Source organism: Larimichthys crocea, chromosome XII (genome assembly GCF_000972845.2).
Source record: "Larimichthys crocea isolate SSNF chromosome XII, L_crocea_2.0, whole genome shotgun sequence".
NCBI lineage: Eukaryota > Metazoa > Chordata > Actinopteri > Sciaenidae > Larimichthys > Larimichthys crocea.
Genome location: NC_040022.1, coordinates 5,098,027 through 5,113,967, shown reverse-complemented (window position 1 = coordinate 5,113,967; position 15,941 = coordinate 5,098,027). Strand labels below are relative to the sequence as shown.

The following is a 15,941-nucleotide window of genomic DNA, read 5'->3' as shown; positions in this document are numbered from 1 at the left end:
TGCTTTTCCCTTTTCGTTCTGTAATCATAAACTAAACACTCCATTATTATATGTTATTTATAATATCTATCCCATTGGCTCAAGGGTGGGAGATGCTGAGAAGCCAGCATCAAGTAATTGCCTTTTTTGCTTACTGTTATGAGAATATTTCATAAATGTGTCCCTGTTGTCCGTTGACATGTTCCCCAAGTAGAAAGAGATGGAAGTGAACTCAATATCAAATCCCAGAATCCTCTTGGTGGCAGCTTGCACTTGAGTCCAGAAGGGCTGAAAGAGTTTTTTAGTTTGTTTTGATTTTATTTTGGGGGTTATGAAAAACCTCACACAGTTCTTCCAACTTTGTGAGTTTGTGGTCGTCATCTGGGTGTGGATTATGAGACATCATTCCTGCAGGGGATTTCAATGTCCAGCTCTCTTTCCCACTTTTGTTTTATATAGTCTGTTCATCAGTGAAATACTTACTTAGTGAATACACTTTATCTGAGTTGGGTGCTTTAATGAACATCTGTGTAACACCAGAGTGTTCTTCCTTACTCTGTCGCTTCACCTACAGCTCCTGCTCTTCTTCTGTTTCACGTCATTGTGGAGTGATCTGTGGGCGGGCAGATGGAGTCGTACAGGCATCATGTCATCTAGCACTGTGCACTCTTATGTTATCGATTGTGTTTGCATGCTGATCAGGTTTTTGTGAGCTCTGCCTCACGTGTTGCACATGTAAACATATTCTGGTATTAACAATCTGGTTAAGGCACACACTGCACTGATAGAAACCAGTGTACTATGGCATGTAAACACCTGATCCCAGATACATCCATGACTGAGCGTAGGTCAGCTGTGAGTTCTCTGACTGGTAACGCAGATTGTAAATGGTATTGACATTTTTAATTTTGTTTTGTTTTCCATTACGGTGATCAGATGAAGAAGCACGGTGACTGCAGCTCTCTATCCTCAGCTGCTGAGCTCACTCACTCACTCGCTCTCTGAGAAGAAATGCTACAGTGCAGTGTAAACACGCTCCGCTTCAGGAGCAGAGGGTGAAGTGTGTTTACACATCATGTTCTTGTAGCTTTCGCCTGTGTAGAGTTACTTTCATGTGAAAGGATGGTGTACAGATGAACTGTAGACTACTCAGCTGTCTGTATATGAGCATTAGTAACATATAGGATAACTTATTTGTTCATTTATTACATATTCTTGATATCAAACGCTAATTTCCTGTACTCAAAATACACACTAATAGTATTAGTAAGGCCCAAAAGGTCAACAAGTACTACCAGGAGGCCTAGAAAATCCTTAATAGTGGTAGTAGTGTGCATTTTGGATTTTACTTTTAGAAGATACTTTAAGGCTTACTAGTACTACTAGTAAGGTTTTCTTGAGCTTACTTGTAGTACTAGTAGACCTTTTTGGTTTTACGAGTACTACCAGTGAATGGCAATTGTCAAAAACCCTTATAAATAAATAAGACCACAAGAAGCTGTAGCTGAATCAGGGAACACCGCAACCCGACCTCAGATAAGTGGAAGGAAACGGATGGATGGTCAAACAGACCTTACTAGGAGGGCTCACAATGTCACTAATAGAAATAGTAAGGCCAAAAAAAGTAACTAGTGTGCATTTTTGATTTATTAATAAGGTCCAAACACCTTCCACTATCCCAAAATGCCAAACTAGTACTGCCCAAGTACATACTAATGCAAGAAATTACCGTTGGATATGTAATAAATGTTCAGCTTTCTATAACAGTCAAATGCTGCTCACTGATCAGGAACAACACTGCGGTATACGGTATATGGTACAGTATATAGGGCAGATCCACATTCACTGTGCTAGTTAAACATCAATCAGCTGTAACTGTAACGGATCAATGCTGCAGGAATAATGAGCTCTGGGGTACCAATTGTGTATTGAGAAACTCTCAACTGTTTCATTCACCTTTCATACCCAGTCATGACGTCACCAATGAAGGGTTTTACCTGTGAAATGGTCCAAACAGGTGCTTTTTTTGAGCATTGAACATAAAATACTTTCCCAGTATTTTTTGTCCCAATGATGCAGGAATCAAATTCAGAATGAGTTTATATTTACAAAAAAACAATAAAGTGCATCAGTTTGCACATCCAGTATCTTGTCTTTGTTGTATAGTCAGTTGAACGTACAGATCTAAAAGGACTGGTGCGTTTGTAGATTTGGTCTGGATCTGGTCTGCAGGGATGTATATTTGTGACAATATGAAGTCACAGCTCATCATCAAATATAATCTATAGTCTCAAACACTTAATAAGTGTTACATTGTAGCTTTTGAAGAAACACTATTACTGTTCAGCCAATAGAGGTCGCTGCTTTACTACTTTTAGTAGCATTGAATGAAGAGCTTAGTTCTCTCTGTGACCAATCAAGGAGTGAGCTCTCTTCCCAAGACTCTGAGAGAACTCTTACCATGAACACACTACAGTTGTTTGAAGCAGGAGTGTTATGATATACCGGTATTGACAATAACTGTGATCCTTCAAAAATGAAATGTTCATATCGTGTTAGTAACACACATGACGATAATATTGTGTAAATACTCAATCCTTTCATATAATGTATGTTTCTTGTCTGTGCTTCAGTGCGATTGATCTTTTTGTCCCAATTTTACACTATCATGAATGTTTTTCAGCTCTAGTTTAAAGGAGCGAACCATCAACATGCAGCTAACCGCTGTAACATCTGGGATTTAATCCAAACAGTTATTTAGACACAAAATGGAAAGGTTGAGTGTTAAAACTCATCTTATATTAGCTGAATGAGATATTTGCCTAACCTCAGGCTACAGACACCATCAGTCCATCAACAGTACATCCATCACTGTGTACTTTATATATTATTAGACCCAGTTTATTTACACTAGTACAACATACACAGCGCAGACAGAGGAATCAAGTTTTATTTAGAAAAGACATAATGAAAGCAGTACAGCACTTAATAGGCAGGAACCTGCCTGTCACTCGATTAAATAAAAAACAATGAAAAAGTCTGTATTAAAAAAGGAACAGGAAATCATCGTTATAAACAGTTTAAATAAAGGTGGTACGATGATTAAGGAAAGGTCTTTGAACTAAACTTTCACGCTGTGTTGGGTGTGTGGAGAGTATCTGAGGCAGCAGGAGGAAATCCTCCACTCGCTCCCGTCCAATCTGTCCGTCACACCTTTGCATACATAGAACTGTATGTGACCCATCTCTTGGTTTAGCCGTGGCGTCGGAAAGTAAATCACTGTAAACTAACTTCGTCTGTTGTATCGTGATTGCTTTTCAGTATTCAGTTACTCTACAGTTAATGAATAGATATACAGCCGACGCTTTACACCTAAAGCCGTGTAAAATAAAGGATGTAAAGTTTCTGAGGCTCATGCTAAACAAATTCCACAACCTACAGTATCGTAGCATCGCAGAATACAGGCTCCACGTGCAGAGACTCATTGTAAAGGATCGGTGAACACTGCTGCAGTATTGCTTCAATTACCACAGGGGTAAAAATGAAACATCGGATACATGATTGTGTGTCAGACAGGAGACAAACTGTGTGCACAAAAGTGCATGACTACATTTTGTTGTCCAGCTTCAGCAGTGGTGAAATCATTCTCCATGAATCAGACGCGTACAGGTGGATTGTCTCTGTTTGTTTCAAAGCCACAGGGTTTGTGTTCCACTCTGTAAACAGGCAGGTGTTCAGCAAGAATGGATGAGCCGTTGTAGGCTTTAAAGGTTTGTAATATATATATATATATATATGTATATATATGTATTATATGAGAATTAACACATTAATATAGCAGCAGACATCTATGTGCTATGTAAAGGTACAGTAGAGTGACGGCTGTGAGCTTCTCTGTTCTTTGCTTTGATAGTGCGTGCCTCACTGTAAGACTGTTGACTTTGAGGAAAGCAATGAAACTGCAGTTTTACTTCTCATCTGTCTGTCTCTGTGAATCAATGATTCATTTTGACCAAACCAGAGATGGCTTCATGGTGAGTTTTACTTTGCTGTCCGAGTTGGAATGAATTTAATGAAGTGTGTTTTAAGATGAGCAGTAAGGTAAATAAATGTTTTTTGTCAATGGAGTGTGGTGGCATGCAAAGAGATGTATCTCTGTAAGGATCATTTCCATGTCAGACACTTTTAGTACGGTGGATGTACTTTACTGCAGCCCGTTTCATGGCTGCCAGCTAAGGCTTGCTGGAACAGTGGAAAGACGAAAACAAAGACGGTTTTGGTGTTTGATTTTGTTTCACGATTAAGGTAAAAAGAATGCTTTTGTCAGTGGAGTCTGGTGGACTGTTGTTTGTTTTGGTCTGAGGTGCTGGTGCTCTAGTGACATCTAGTAGCAGTGAATGTCATTTAATGACGATGCACAGTCATGATATCACGGAGACGGATATGTCTCCGTGATATCAGGACTGTGCATGACTGTTTTGTCTAACTAATGATGCTTCAGTATCCATGACAACACCTTTTTTCCTGAGTTACAGGTACTTCTGCTCAAACTGACAATACATTGGATTTGCGAAAGCTCCCAAGAAGCGAGGTTCTCCTTAAGCTCAGCGTGGATGTGCCTTTGGTCTCAGAGGAGTCTCGAGGAGTGAACGTGAAGCACCTGAGATTTGGACCCAGCAGCAGCTGTGGGTTCGTGTTAGTGACACTGCAGGCTTCATTGGCCCTGGTGGTGAGTCGTTGGTTTTGAGGTGATGTCATGCAGTGGTCGGTTCATACTACAGAGGCCTTGTCCTTATCTAGGTCAGCCTGTCTGGCTGGACTGTCCTCTGGGGCTATGTCCACCTCCAGGAAGTCCGACTGGTCGCTGTCCTGGGACATTTTCTTCTCTTCCTCTGGGCGTTTCTCTTCGTTTCTGTTCCGTCTTTGGCACATACCAGACTTGGCGGGGCCGACCATTGCCAGACAGATGGCGCTGAGGCCCATGCCCGCCGCGCAGGAGTAGAAGGCAGCACCATAGTTCTGTGTGATGTCCACCAACACACCTGTAAGGAAACATAAGACAGCAGTTAGGATCTACAGGGCGCTTCACTGATGAGAAAACAGAGACAGAAAAAATCCGGTACCTCCTAGAGGTGGCCCTGCCAGCCCAGCGAAGCTTTGGATGAAGACGTACACTCCAACAGATGATGCCATCCTCTGGATGCCCACCACATCCTCCTCAGCCAGCATGGGGATGTGAGTGGAGCCGATGGTGCCCATGAAGTAGCCGTAGAGGGCGCAGCAGACCACCAGGCCCCAGAACTCCCACACGATTGCAAAGGCTACCAGCACCAGGCACATCAGAACCACACAGCACAGCAGCACCAGGGTCTTCCTGCAGCGGACTTTGTTCAGCACCACCCCGATGGACAAGCGGCCAAAGATCTCGGCCACGGCTATCACAGAGAGCATGTAGGAGGCCATGCTGGGCTCTACGCCTCGGCTCTTGCTCAGTTCAATGATGTAGAGCTGCGGGGCGAAGAAACCTAGCGTGGCGAACAAGCCAAAGAGAGAATACCAGATGAAGGCACTGTCTTTAAGCACAGAGAAGTCCAGGAGTTTGGGGCTGGAGGGCTGGAGAGGACCCGCCTCTACATTTGCTTGTTCGCCCTCATCTTTCCCCTTGACCGGGGTGGGAGAAGTGAACAGAGACTGCTCCTGGCCCTCTTTGTCCTGCTCTCCCCCTGCCAACAGAGCCTTGGTTTCAGTTCCTGTAGTCCGCAGGTCTACGTTTGAAGCAGAAAGGGAAGTGACACCCGAGTCCTCTGAGCCCTGGGAGACTCCTGAACTGATGGAGGTTCTGGTTTGTTCGTTCTCCATCTCGTAAACAGTCTGGAGCTGCTTCAAAGAGAGAGGCTCTTTGGCTGATTCACTGTCCTCTTTCATGGGCTCCGGCCTGATAATGATTGGACGAAGGAGAACCCCACAACCAATCACAGAAGACTGGATGATTCCTAGGATCACCAGGCAATAGCGCCAGCCAATGTGTTCCTTCAGTATAGTGAAGGCTGTGGAGAGAGGACGGCATCGGTTATTATTATTATTGTTTACTCAAGGTCTACTTACTAAGCTTTTGCAGGGTTTTCAACCACATGTTCCTGTCTTCCTCAGTGGATACAGTTTGCTCCGTTATCATCTCCGGTATGTGGCTCCTCGGCAAGGTAACCAACTCTACCAGGTCAAATTATCACATGACCAAAGTTCCAAACAACTGAGCCATCCCCATGACAACTGAGCAAACACCATCCACTAGGGGGAGATGTGATTGAAAACCCCTGCAAAAGACTTTAGTACAACTGTTTCCTCATGTTAAGAAGGAACTTTCACACTTATTATTAATTATTATACTCCCTAGAGTAGTCACAATGAACAGCAGTAAGTAATAACAAAGATCATATTTTAGCTAACCAACACTCACCTGGAGCAAATGCGAATATGGCAAAAGATTCTCCGGAGGAAGCGGCAGAGGTGACGAGGGCTCGGCGTCTGGAGAAGTACTGCGCTAGGATGGTGAGGGTGGGGATGAAGGTGAGGCAGTAGCCGAGGCCTGTAAATAACAGAGGGGAAAAGGGGACATGACAGCCACTGGCCCGCATGGTAGGAACCCTGCATGGCTAGGAGGGTGGGTCAAGATCAAGGTGTGAGCTGACTCCTTTGTCAAAGGTGGCAGGCTTTGCTGCAGCTGAAAGACAAAAGGCATGTAAAGACAAAAAAAAAAAAAAAAAGGGGGAGAGAAGAGAAAGGGGGTTGTCAAGTTAGCTGTGGTCCATTTCAGAGGCAGACATGGTAATCACGGTGGGAGAGCTAGCAGTGCATTCTGTCCAAGAAAAAAAATAGTTAATGTGCTCTGATACAAAAACTCAATTTGTTCATCATCCAATCAGATACTTTCATTCAATTGATTCCATCGTGCTCAGCCTCCTGCTCCACCAAACCCCATCTGAAAGGGAATTTAGTGTTTTTTGAGAGAATATTTTGCTCCTGCTCTGCCAGTCGTTCCTAGAGAGTTAAGATGGTGGAGTAGACCTCACTGCGTGTTGTTTAGAAGAGGCTGATCACCTCTCACTCATTGGACAATTTCTGGAAAAAATAGATTCAGATTGGGTTGTTCACACTGCTAGAAGTCCCTTTAGGTCTGTCAGTACAGGCGGTTAAAAAAAAACAAACGCATCTGCGAGAGCACAACGATCTGTAAATGGTATGTGACAATGACACACAGACAGACAGACAGACAGACAGACAGATAGATGATGGGTGTGGGGGCGTGAGTCTGACACAAACCTGAGACAACGCCGAGGGTGATGTACATCTCGTTGATGGAGTTGGTGAAGGCGGAGGTGATGGTGCCCAGGCTGATGAGAAAGCCTCCTATCATCACCACTGGACGATAGCCGTAACGGTTGCTCAGGAAGGTGGACAGCGGGGCTGTACGACGAAAAGTATTTCAACCCAGAGTATATCATCGTTGTTAAATGTTAAATATCTTGTTAAATATCAAACTCAAGGACTTTTCAAGGACTTTCAAGATCCTCAAATTCAATTTGCACATGAAACAATCACACAAGTACAAGAAACACAGACAGCAGAAGATAAAGTATTTATATATGTTCAAATAAAATATTTAGAGATTTCAAGTCTCTATGTACAAAAAGTACAGATTCAAGCACTTTCAATGACTTTCAATGACTGACCAGTGAAGGTGAAGATGAAGACGCAGATGGAGATGACCCATGACACTCGGCTGTTGCTCTCCTGAAACTCCTTCATCAGATCCTGGAGGAAGACGCCCAGGCTCTTGATGGTCCCGTAGGTGCAGACCTCCACCAAGAAGAAGGCCACGGCCACGGCCCAGCCCCAGCCGCCATCGGGCACCTCTGGGTAAACATTTGGACCCAAACAATGCTGAGAAGTGGGCACCCTCATGGCTACAACAGGTCACCTGGAGGGAGACAGAGACAACATGAGTGAGCTTGTTGTTGTTTTTGTGGACACTTGGGGGCGGAAGAACAGCCTGCTGCTGCCTGGAAACACAGTTGATGAACACTGAGGCTGAAAGAAACACAAAGAGTGCTGTAAAACCAAAACAATGAGCCAAAAGAGGCTAAAAAGTCTGCAGAGCTGCTGACAAAAATTTATTTTGATGTAATTTTCCTTGTTTTAGGGCAGAGAAACGTTCACATCTGTCTTCTACTGCCATGGACACAAGACTCAGACTTATTTTATCAGAGCAAACACACCATGAAACATGGAGTTAAAATCAAAACACGGATAAATCAAACTGATCCAAGCACCTCATTTTTGTTTTTGAAGCATTTTTCTTCCTCATATTCGACTATTCTTGACTGTGACGTACAGTGTGGGTCAGAGAGCAGTTAAAGAGGAAACGTGCATCTTCTTTAATGATTCAGTTTCCATGTGAAGACGGATGTGGTCAACGTGGTGGCCGCACAAAGTTAAAACTTCACACGCCACATGCTGCAGTTGATCATATGCCTGACTCAATGGTTACAGTTGTTATTTTGCCTATTATTATCAACAACCCCAAACCCTTTGAAACCCGTGCCGCAGACAGGCAGAATGTGAAGCAGGGCTGACGTTTCATCGCTCAGGGTGTGGCTGCTGCGTGCAGCTGGAAAGCCTCTGTCGAGGCCACGCATCAGACAAGAAATGTTAAACGGAATATGCTATTCACGCAGTCAGTTTGATTAATGTGGGTGCTGCAAAGCAGATGCCAATGTCCTGAGGCAATATTTCATGTCTTAAACTATACTTTAACAATTAAGTGTGTCCCGCCTCCTGTAGACTTCCTGTGGACCATTAGCCTCCAGTGAAGGTCAGGATCACAATAGTTTGGATTCATCTCACATTAATCCACTTTCCTCCAGTGGTTTACACCCAAAACAAGATAAGCTTTGGCGTCAGGCATCTCGAGGTTGTCTGAACAATAAGAAGAACTGTCACCATGGGAGCCTCCGCTGAGAGAGAAAAATCACCAGCTGGGGACGAGAAGAACAACAATGTAAGCCGATAAGTCACACACAAACATAAAAATCCACGTGAGGCTGGAAAAACTAGGCCATCCCTTCACACACACACACACCAAACACAGCGCCTCAAACTGTAGAGGTTGGGTGCCCTTCCTTTACCCTGTTTTACATTTATATCACACCCCACAGACAACAGACAGCTTAAGTTAGGGGGTCCAAACCTTTTTTCCCCCTCCTTGTAGCGCCCCCTACTTGTATCCAACCTGTGCACACACACACTGCAAAAGAAAACATCCTCGTCACAAACACAGTCTGGTCTGGACCTGTCCTGACCTTTAACAACACCAAAGTAAAGGTAACACCCTAGTAACCAGTTCCAGCTGTTGAGTCCGCAGCGCTTTCCTGTCATTTTATTAATTACACAGCACGAGAAATGAACAGAGGTGTTGCCTAATATTTTATTTTAGAGTGAAGACAAAACAAAAAGTTGACGTGCAAAATCTAATTGTGACAACCTCAGAGCTGACCAAGCCTGTTAACAGTAGCGACCCACACTGGGTCTGGACCCCAGGTTAGGAAGGGGCTACACATAAGTGTGTGTGTGGCTGAGCCCTAAGACAGACTAAACCAAGCAAACTCTGGATGTTCAACCACCTGCATTTGAACATTACAGCATAAATGTGCAACTTTAAGTTTCACATACAGCTTGCTGATCATGTCATGGCTGTTAACAAAGGGTTCAATGATGCTACAAACTGTAATGTGTCACATCCCCAATCCTTTTTATTCAGGGTGAGAGTGAGGCAGGTGAAACTTGTGAGCACCAACACAAACTAACCCCACAGGAAGAGAGACAGGGCTATCCGCAGTGCAGAGGAGGAGGAGGATGATGTCAGTGTGCTGCATCCCAGGGGTTTCTTACCCGCTAATGCAGGCAGCGAGTCCAGCCGACACTGAGCCTCTCTCCGTCATTTCACACGTAAACGAAGAGCAGATAAAACATATTCGCTATGTTAGCCGGTGTAACGGGTTTATTAAGGTGTCACTAACATAACAGCAATAAACATGTAGTTTGGTTCGTTATTTTCGGACACACACACACACACAAACGACCCAACAAAGCGGCACAGCTGTGACAGCATCCACAGCTAAAGCCATGTTACTTACCGGGTCAGAAGAGCAGCCTCCTGGTGTAACACGGCCGGGCTCTCCACCTCCTCACTGCATTGTGGCTGTACGGAAGCTGCTGTGATGTGTCGGCCAAGCTTTTTTTGTTTTTTTATCTAATATTTAAGACCCTTCCTGGCAGTAAAGCCGATATTTCTTTGGTCTATTTTCTTTCTGTCACAGCCAGTCGCATCTTCTGTCTTCGGGGAAATATTTCCTGGCTGTTTTTGGCAGCTCTTTACCGGCTCGAGCCGGTATTCAAACGCGGGCGCGACGGCATGTGAACGCGCACACACACACACTTGTACACACACACATACACGCGCTGTGTTTCAGTGCCGATGGGAAAAACATGACAATATGAGCAGCTGGGTGATGTTTTGTTCATATTGAATCTTGTGGCTCCTGCAGGTTAAACATGAGCTTATATTTCACAAACAGACAAACCATGAGCTGATAGCACACGCTCAGCTATAGGTGGAACAATAGGTTGAGCTCGTGATCTATTTTTTTTTTTTTTTACGCATTTTTATCTTTGAACTTGAATGCAGCTCGAGCTCGTCCTGGCGCGTGCGCGCGCACTACGGAGCACATGTGTACACTGAGCGCGCGGCTGGGATGAACAGGTTTGTTCCAGTTAGGAGGCAGCATCCCTGTGTCCTACCCACAGACAGTGTAATAAACCAATACACCCTGTGTGTGTGTGTGTGTGTGTGTGTGTGTGTGTGTGTGTGTGTGTTTCTTTGTACTGTCTGTGGTTTGTGCTGACTTCCTGTTACACCTGAACACACATGAACAATGACGTGAGAATACAGAAGAAGAGACTAATTTTTTGCCTTTCTTTGGACTGTTTGACTTAATTAGAAGTCGGCATTGGTGTCATTTCTATGAACACAAAGTTAGTAAAGAAATCCCTCAAGTCTACAAATATAGTAAAATTGAATGTCATCACAACATGACCCATATTTTGCTTTTGGAGAACAGTGAAGCCAATAGTACCTTTTCACCCTTTATTCTCTAGCAACGGTATGAGCAGTATTAGAATTACTTTAAATTATTTAAAATGTTGCCACACTTTCAAGAGCCGTGTTCAAGGGGAAAACAGGCTAAGATCAATACAATTTGACCTAATAAGGTTACAAATCAAACTGACCCTATCAGAAGAAAAGACACCTTTTTGTTAAATCTAATTTTAACTTTGCACATTTTTTAAAAATGTTGATGAATGCCATAATTAATTCAGCCAGTTAGCTCTGAGTAATGTAACTTACCCGTCTCTCAGCCGTGACTGATCCTTTGACCTACAGTGTGCTGAGTGTTCAGAACTGCCCTGACCTCAAATACTTTTTACTGTGATGCAGGGGTGTGTCTAAGGGGTGGCCAGACAAGGTCCAGCCCTGAAATCTGATTGGACCCCCTTAAGAGTTGTGACTGGTTAATCACTATGTTAGAAGGTTTGGGGGAAAGGTTGAGCTGCATCTCCATCCTTCCTGGAGACTAGCAGTTTCTATAAAAATACTACTGTTTGGTGGTCAAATCTGATCACTTTGCCTTTTAAATTCAAGATGTTCAATTTTCTAGATGAGGGCAGCATGTCGATATTCACAGCCTCTTACACAAACAGTAAAAAAATTTAAAATATATACTATAATACTCTTGGTTTGCACAAGTGGCTTCAGTTTAATTCCTTTGTTCCAGTTTTTTCTGACATAAACATTTTCTTTTCTCCAAACCGAGGACCTCTACTCAGGCTCAATCATAAAGTCTCTAAAATTGCTAGAATTGCTTGTTCTTGTATTGAGTTGATTGGGAGGATCAGCATGGCATGACATCTTTGATATCCCATTCAAGATGGCACTGGTCGGCCGTGTGCTCACTGATCATGACGTAACAGAAGTCCCAAGTCCAACATAGAAAAGGTGTGCAAAAAGTCAGTTAGTCAGGGAGTGTAGAGTGACTGCCAGGAGACAGTGAAACCATAAAGATGATTGAATGTTTCTACTACATTAATTATCCTTTTAACTTCAATGTTAGATTTAGATCATTTTCTCTTCATTTCAATTCCTATTCCAATTGCTTTTGAAATCTCAGTAAAATACAAAACTAAACTGTTTTGTCTTACAAATAAGATTTCACTCTGTTGGAGATTTGTCTCAGTGATCAAATTCACAATGAGTCTCTGGAGTGACATGCTAAAAATAGCCTAAAAATACCCTCTATACTTTCACCCATCGCCTTAAGGATCCCATTCTTCTACCCTTTGCATTTATAACTGTTTTGTATTGTTGTCTTTGTCTTCCTTCAGCATTAGGTTCTCCCTCTGGGTGTAAAGTTACAGCTGGTTATAATGGTTTTCACAAACACCTGAGGTACGTAATGTTTGGAGCAAACACAAGGCTGTACTGGTAAAGGAAATGTAGAGTGAAAAGACTAGCTAGAGAACAATAACCTGTCACTGCAATATTTGCTGTAGACATAGGTTAATTGCACAACTGCCTCAGGATGTCGTGACGTTGTAGGTTGCAGTTGAAAGCAAGCAACAGGAATGAGGACATGTAAGCCATAAACGTGTTGGATTAATGGACTTTAGAGCATAGAGAAGCCTTAATCTTAGAGCTACATACTGCAAAGAGCTCACCAACGTAGACCTACAATGAAATTAGGTTTGGCCTCATTGTAACAGATATGTACTGGTCAAGCATATAAACACCTTAATGTAGTAACTGGAAGATAATTAGACCATTTAGTCTAGAACTGTGATTTCAAGAGAAATCCTGAATTTTAAACACCATGAATTTACAACATCACCAATCCGCTTCTCCTCTCATATATATATATATATATATATATACACACACATATGGCCACCAGTTGCAGCACTGAGCACACTGCTCATTCACTGAGTTCATCTTTGCTTTCACATATTTCATCGCTTTTCTATCATGTTTCATCTGCTTAATGTCATTTTTTTCTATGTTCTATGTTCTTCTAAGTTCCAGTCTGTCAGAGTAGGGACCTATAAGATGTCATAGCTATGTTTTCATTAGTGTATAATCACCTGGAAATAAGAGGTGTGGCGTTTTTGTTACCTTAGAATGAGTCTTTTATATTTATACCGCAGATCCTCTTACATGATGTTGAACCGTCATGTGCTACAGTAGCCCAGAACGGACAAACCAAACACAGGCTTGAGATGGAGCCTTTCGTGTGAGATGAGGGAGTTGCAGTCAACAACTACACCACTAGATGTCACTAAATCCTCCACATTGCTCCCTTTAAACACTTTTACTCCTGTGACAAATTTTATGACCTCCTAAATTGCGATGCTCCACTCCACTCCACTGTGAAATTATAAACACCATTAAAATGGTTTCCATGGATCTAGAGGTTAAACTCTAGATCAATACAAAGTTCTGTCTCAGCAGCTTCGATGCAGGAGAACTGCAACCAGCAGGAACGCAAACTAACAGTGTCTTCAAACTGATACAGTGAGGCCCTCTGCACATGCAGCAGCTGGATTTCTTTGTGCTGGCACGAGTTATTGTTTTCGTGTGGAGAGATTGAAGACACTGAAGAGTACATTCTGATTTGAATTCAGTTTCAACTTCAGTGACCTTCTATGCACAGACAATGAGATGACACATGTACAGCAGAAGAGAAACAAGAGAATGTCAGCATCTAACAGGGCTACCACATATGTGAAAATATACAAGTAAACAATGACACTTAACTCCTACCTGGAGCATGCTGGTGACATAAACTATTTACACTGTGCTCTGTGTCCCACCTTGTGCATAACTTGAGTATGTGTAGGCAGACGACTAAACCCAAGTTTGTGTTATGCAATCTGGCTCCATGACCCTGCTCTGAACTAAACTTTGATAGCTGTATACTATATGATCACTGTATAACCATATCCTAAAGGTAGATATTGGTGTTGATCTCTCGCCCTTTGAACCTTTAACTCTGCTACTCTTGATCTCATTTACTTGCACCTGATTATAGATAGTAGATTATTGGATGAAATTCACAAGGAACCAAGGCTGGATTAACCCGACAAAGCAGGTCTGTGCCCTGGGATGCTAAATAAATCCAAGTTCACTATGTTTAGTTGTTTGCACATAATTTGATCAGTTGCAGATTTGTTTAGTAATTTCAAGCAGATAAATACAATATAGCATTGTTACATATTATTATCTGGTTATATGACTGTGTCACAGTCTAGATGTAAGATTTGCCTTTAGTTAAGATTGTGCTTACATGTTGCATGAATAATGTTAGGTTTAATCAAACTAAGGCCTCAAACTAAGTGACACAGAACATCTGGGGCTATAGGCAGTAATCTATCATATGACTGAAGGTGTGTGGAGGGACAGGAGGAGGCCAACAATAAACTTTTGCAGCCCCCTTACAGGTAAATTTTGCCACACAAGATGTCTAAATGAAGACAAAGATTCTGCTGTGGTGTTTGATTGATGTGTGAACAGCAGAAATTAGTGACTTGTACGCGATAAACAAACTGGATTAGTGAACTTTAGAATGTAAAGTATTGCACAGGGCTTGACAGTCAAAGCAAACCTACAATAGCATCAGGTTTGGCCTTATTGTAACAGAGCTATCTGTACTGGTCAAACACATGAACACCTTGATGTAGTCTTTGTAATTTAATGAGACCATGTTGTAAATGCTAACAAGTCTGCAAGGGAAATTAGTGTAACTGAATAGCTATTACCTACTCTTACAAAGTACAATAACAGAGCTAACTGCTCAGTCAGATAATCCTTCATTTGTTTTGGACCTCTTTTCCTGTAAAGCAGTCTGTGAGGAAGCTTCCTCAAAAAGGAAATAATAGTCCTAAATTTAGATGGGGACAGAAAGAACAGCCTGTTAAGTCTTAAAATGGGAACAGTTCATGTCCCGCTGGGGACATGAAAGGGCTCTCAAGGTCTGACTAATAAGATAACACACGCCAAAAATTCTGACGTGACAGTAGGAAAAGCCAATGTGTAAATAATCAAACAAATGATGGCTGAATTCCATTTAGCTGCTTCAGTTTCAGAGCCCTTGTATTGTGCATGACTTGCTGTCACGCAGTCAAAATGTCTGCCGGGAAAAAGGCCTTTGGTGTCCCATTTGGTGATGTAGATGTGTGAGAAGTCAGAAAAAAGCTTGAGAGAAACCCTGCTTACTCTCTCACCTGTGCACACATGAACAATCATGGTATACAGTTGAATTCTCTGATTCTGCAGAAGCATACTGAGGCCTTCATGATGTCATGTTGGCTCTTTGACAGAGACTCCACCGGTCTAGTGTGGTGCTACTGTGACAAATGTATCCATTATACTGTTAAACTTTCAACTATATTATATATTTGTATCTTGCTATACTCTGTGTGTCTTCTTTGAGAAATAAGACTACAGCTTGTCTTATCTTAGACTTGTTAAAGGACCAGCCAAGGGTTTGGGCAGCCAGTTAGGTCCAGTATGAATGGCAGTTATTCATAGAGTTTTTTTATGAGGAGTTAACTTTCAGGGCTAGGATAAGGATCCAGTTCCTCATCATGGGACGACTCTCTTTTCAAGATAACAACAGAACTTCAGTTAACTCATAATGAAGTGGGAAGCTCCATGATCACACCAGGACAAGGCAAGAACTATATAAACATGTGTTACTTTCTTTCACCCATTATCAGACTGCGAACCACTTTGTGTGTGTGAGGATCTCTGACCTTTCAGCTAAAATACTCAGTATGAGTCATATTCCTGTAGC

General features: G+C 42.5%; 1 protein-coding gene across 4 annotated transcripts; it reads right to left on the bottom strand.

Annotated features, from left to right (window-relative positions):
- Positions 1–2,911: 2,911 nt before the first annotated feature.
- Positions 2,912–11,497, bottom strand: slc16a6b (solute carrier family 16 member 6b). Of its 4 annotated transcripts, none has more exons than XM_019263432.2 (6): positions 11,444–11,497; positions 7,710–7,957; positions 7,300–7,443; positions 6,437–6,565; positions 5,103–6,026; positions 2,912–5,021 (listed from the first exon to the last, which is right to left on the bottom strand). In XM_019263432.2, the coding sequence occupies exons 2-6, from the start codon at positions 7,939–7,941 to the stop codon at positions 4,750–4,752; spliced, it is 1,701 nt and encodes a 566-aa protein (XP_019118977.1). In that variant the 5' UTR covers positions 7,942–7,957; positions 11,444–11,497; the 3' UTR covers positions 2,912–4,749. The 4 variants fall into 4 exon arrangements, with proteins under 4 accessions (XP_019118977.1, XP_010739499.2, XP_010739502.2 ...); XM_010741197.3 differs by lacking the exon at positions 11,444–11,497 and adding an exon at positions 10,173–10,479; XM_010741200.3 differs by lacking the exons at positions 7,710–7,957; positions 11,444–11,497 and having other exon boundaries at positions 6,437–7,098; positions 7,300–7,441.
- Between the last annotated feature and the right edge of the window lie 4,444 nt (positions 11,498–15,941).

Excerpts from the sequence above, each read along its gene's own strand:
- slc16a6b (XM_019263432.2), bottom strand. The coding sequence starts at position 7,941 with ATGAGGGTGCCCACTTCTCAGCATTGTTTGGGTCCAAATGTTTACCCA. Across the intron at positions 7,444-7,709 it reads CTTCATCTTCACCTTCACTG|CCCCGCTGTCCACCTTCCTG; the intron begins GTCAGTCATTGA and ends TTCGTCGTACAG. Across the intron at positions 5,022-5,102 it reads GGCAGGGCCACCTCTAGGAG|GTGTGTTGGTGGACATCACA; the intron begins GTACCGGATTTT and ends GTTTCCTTACAG.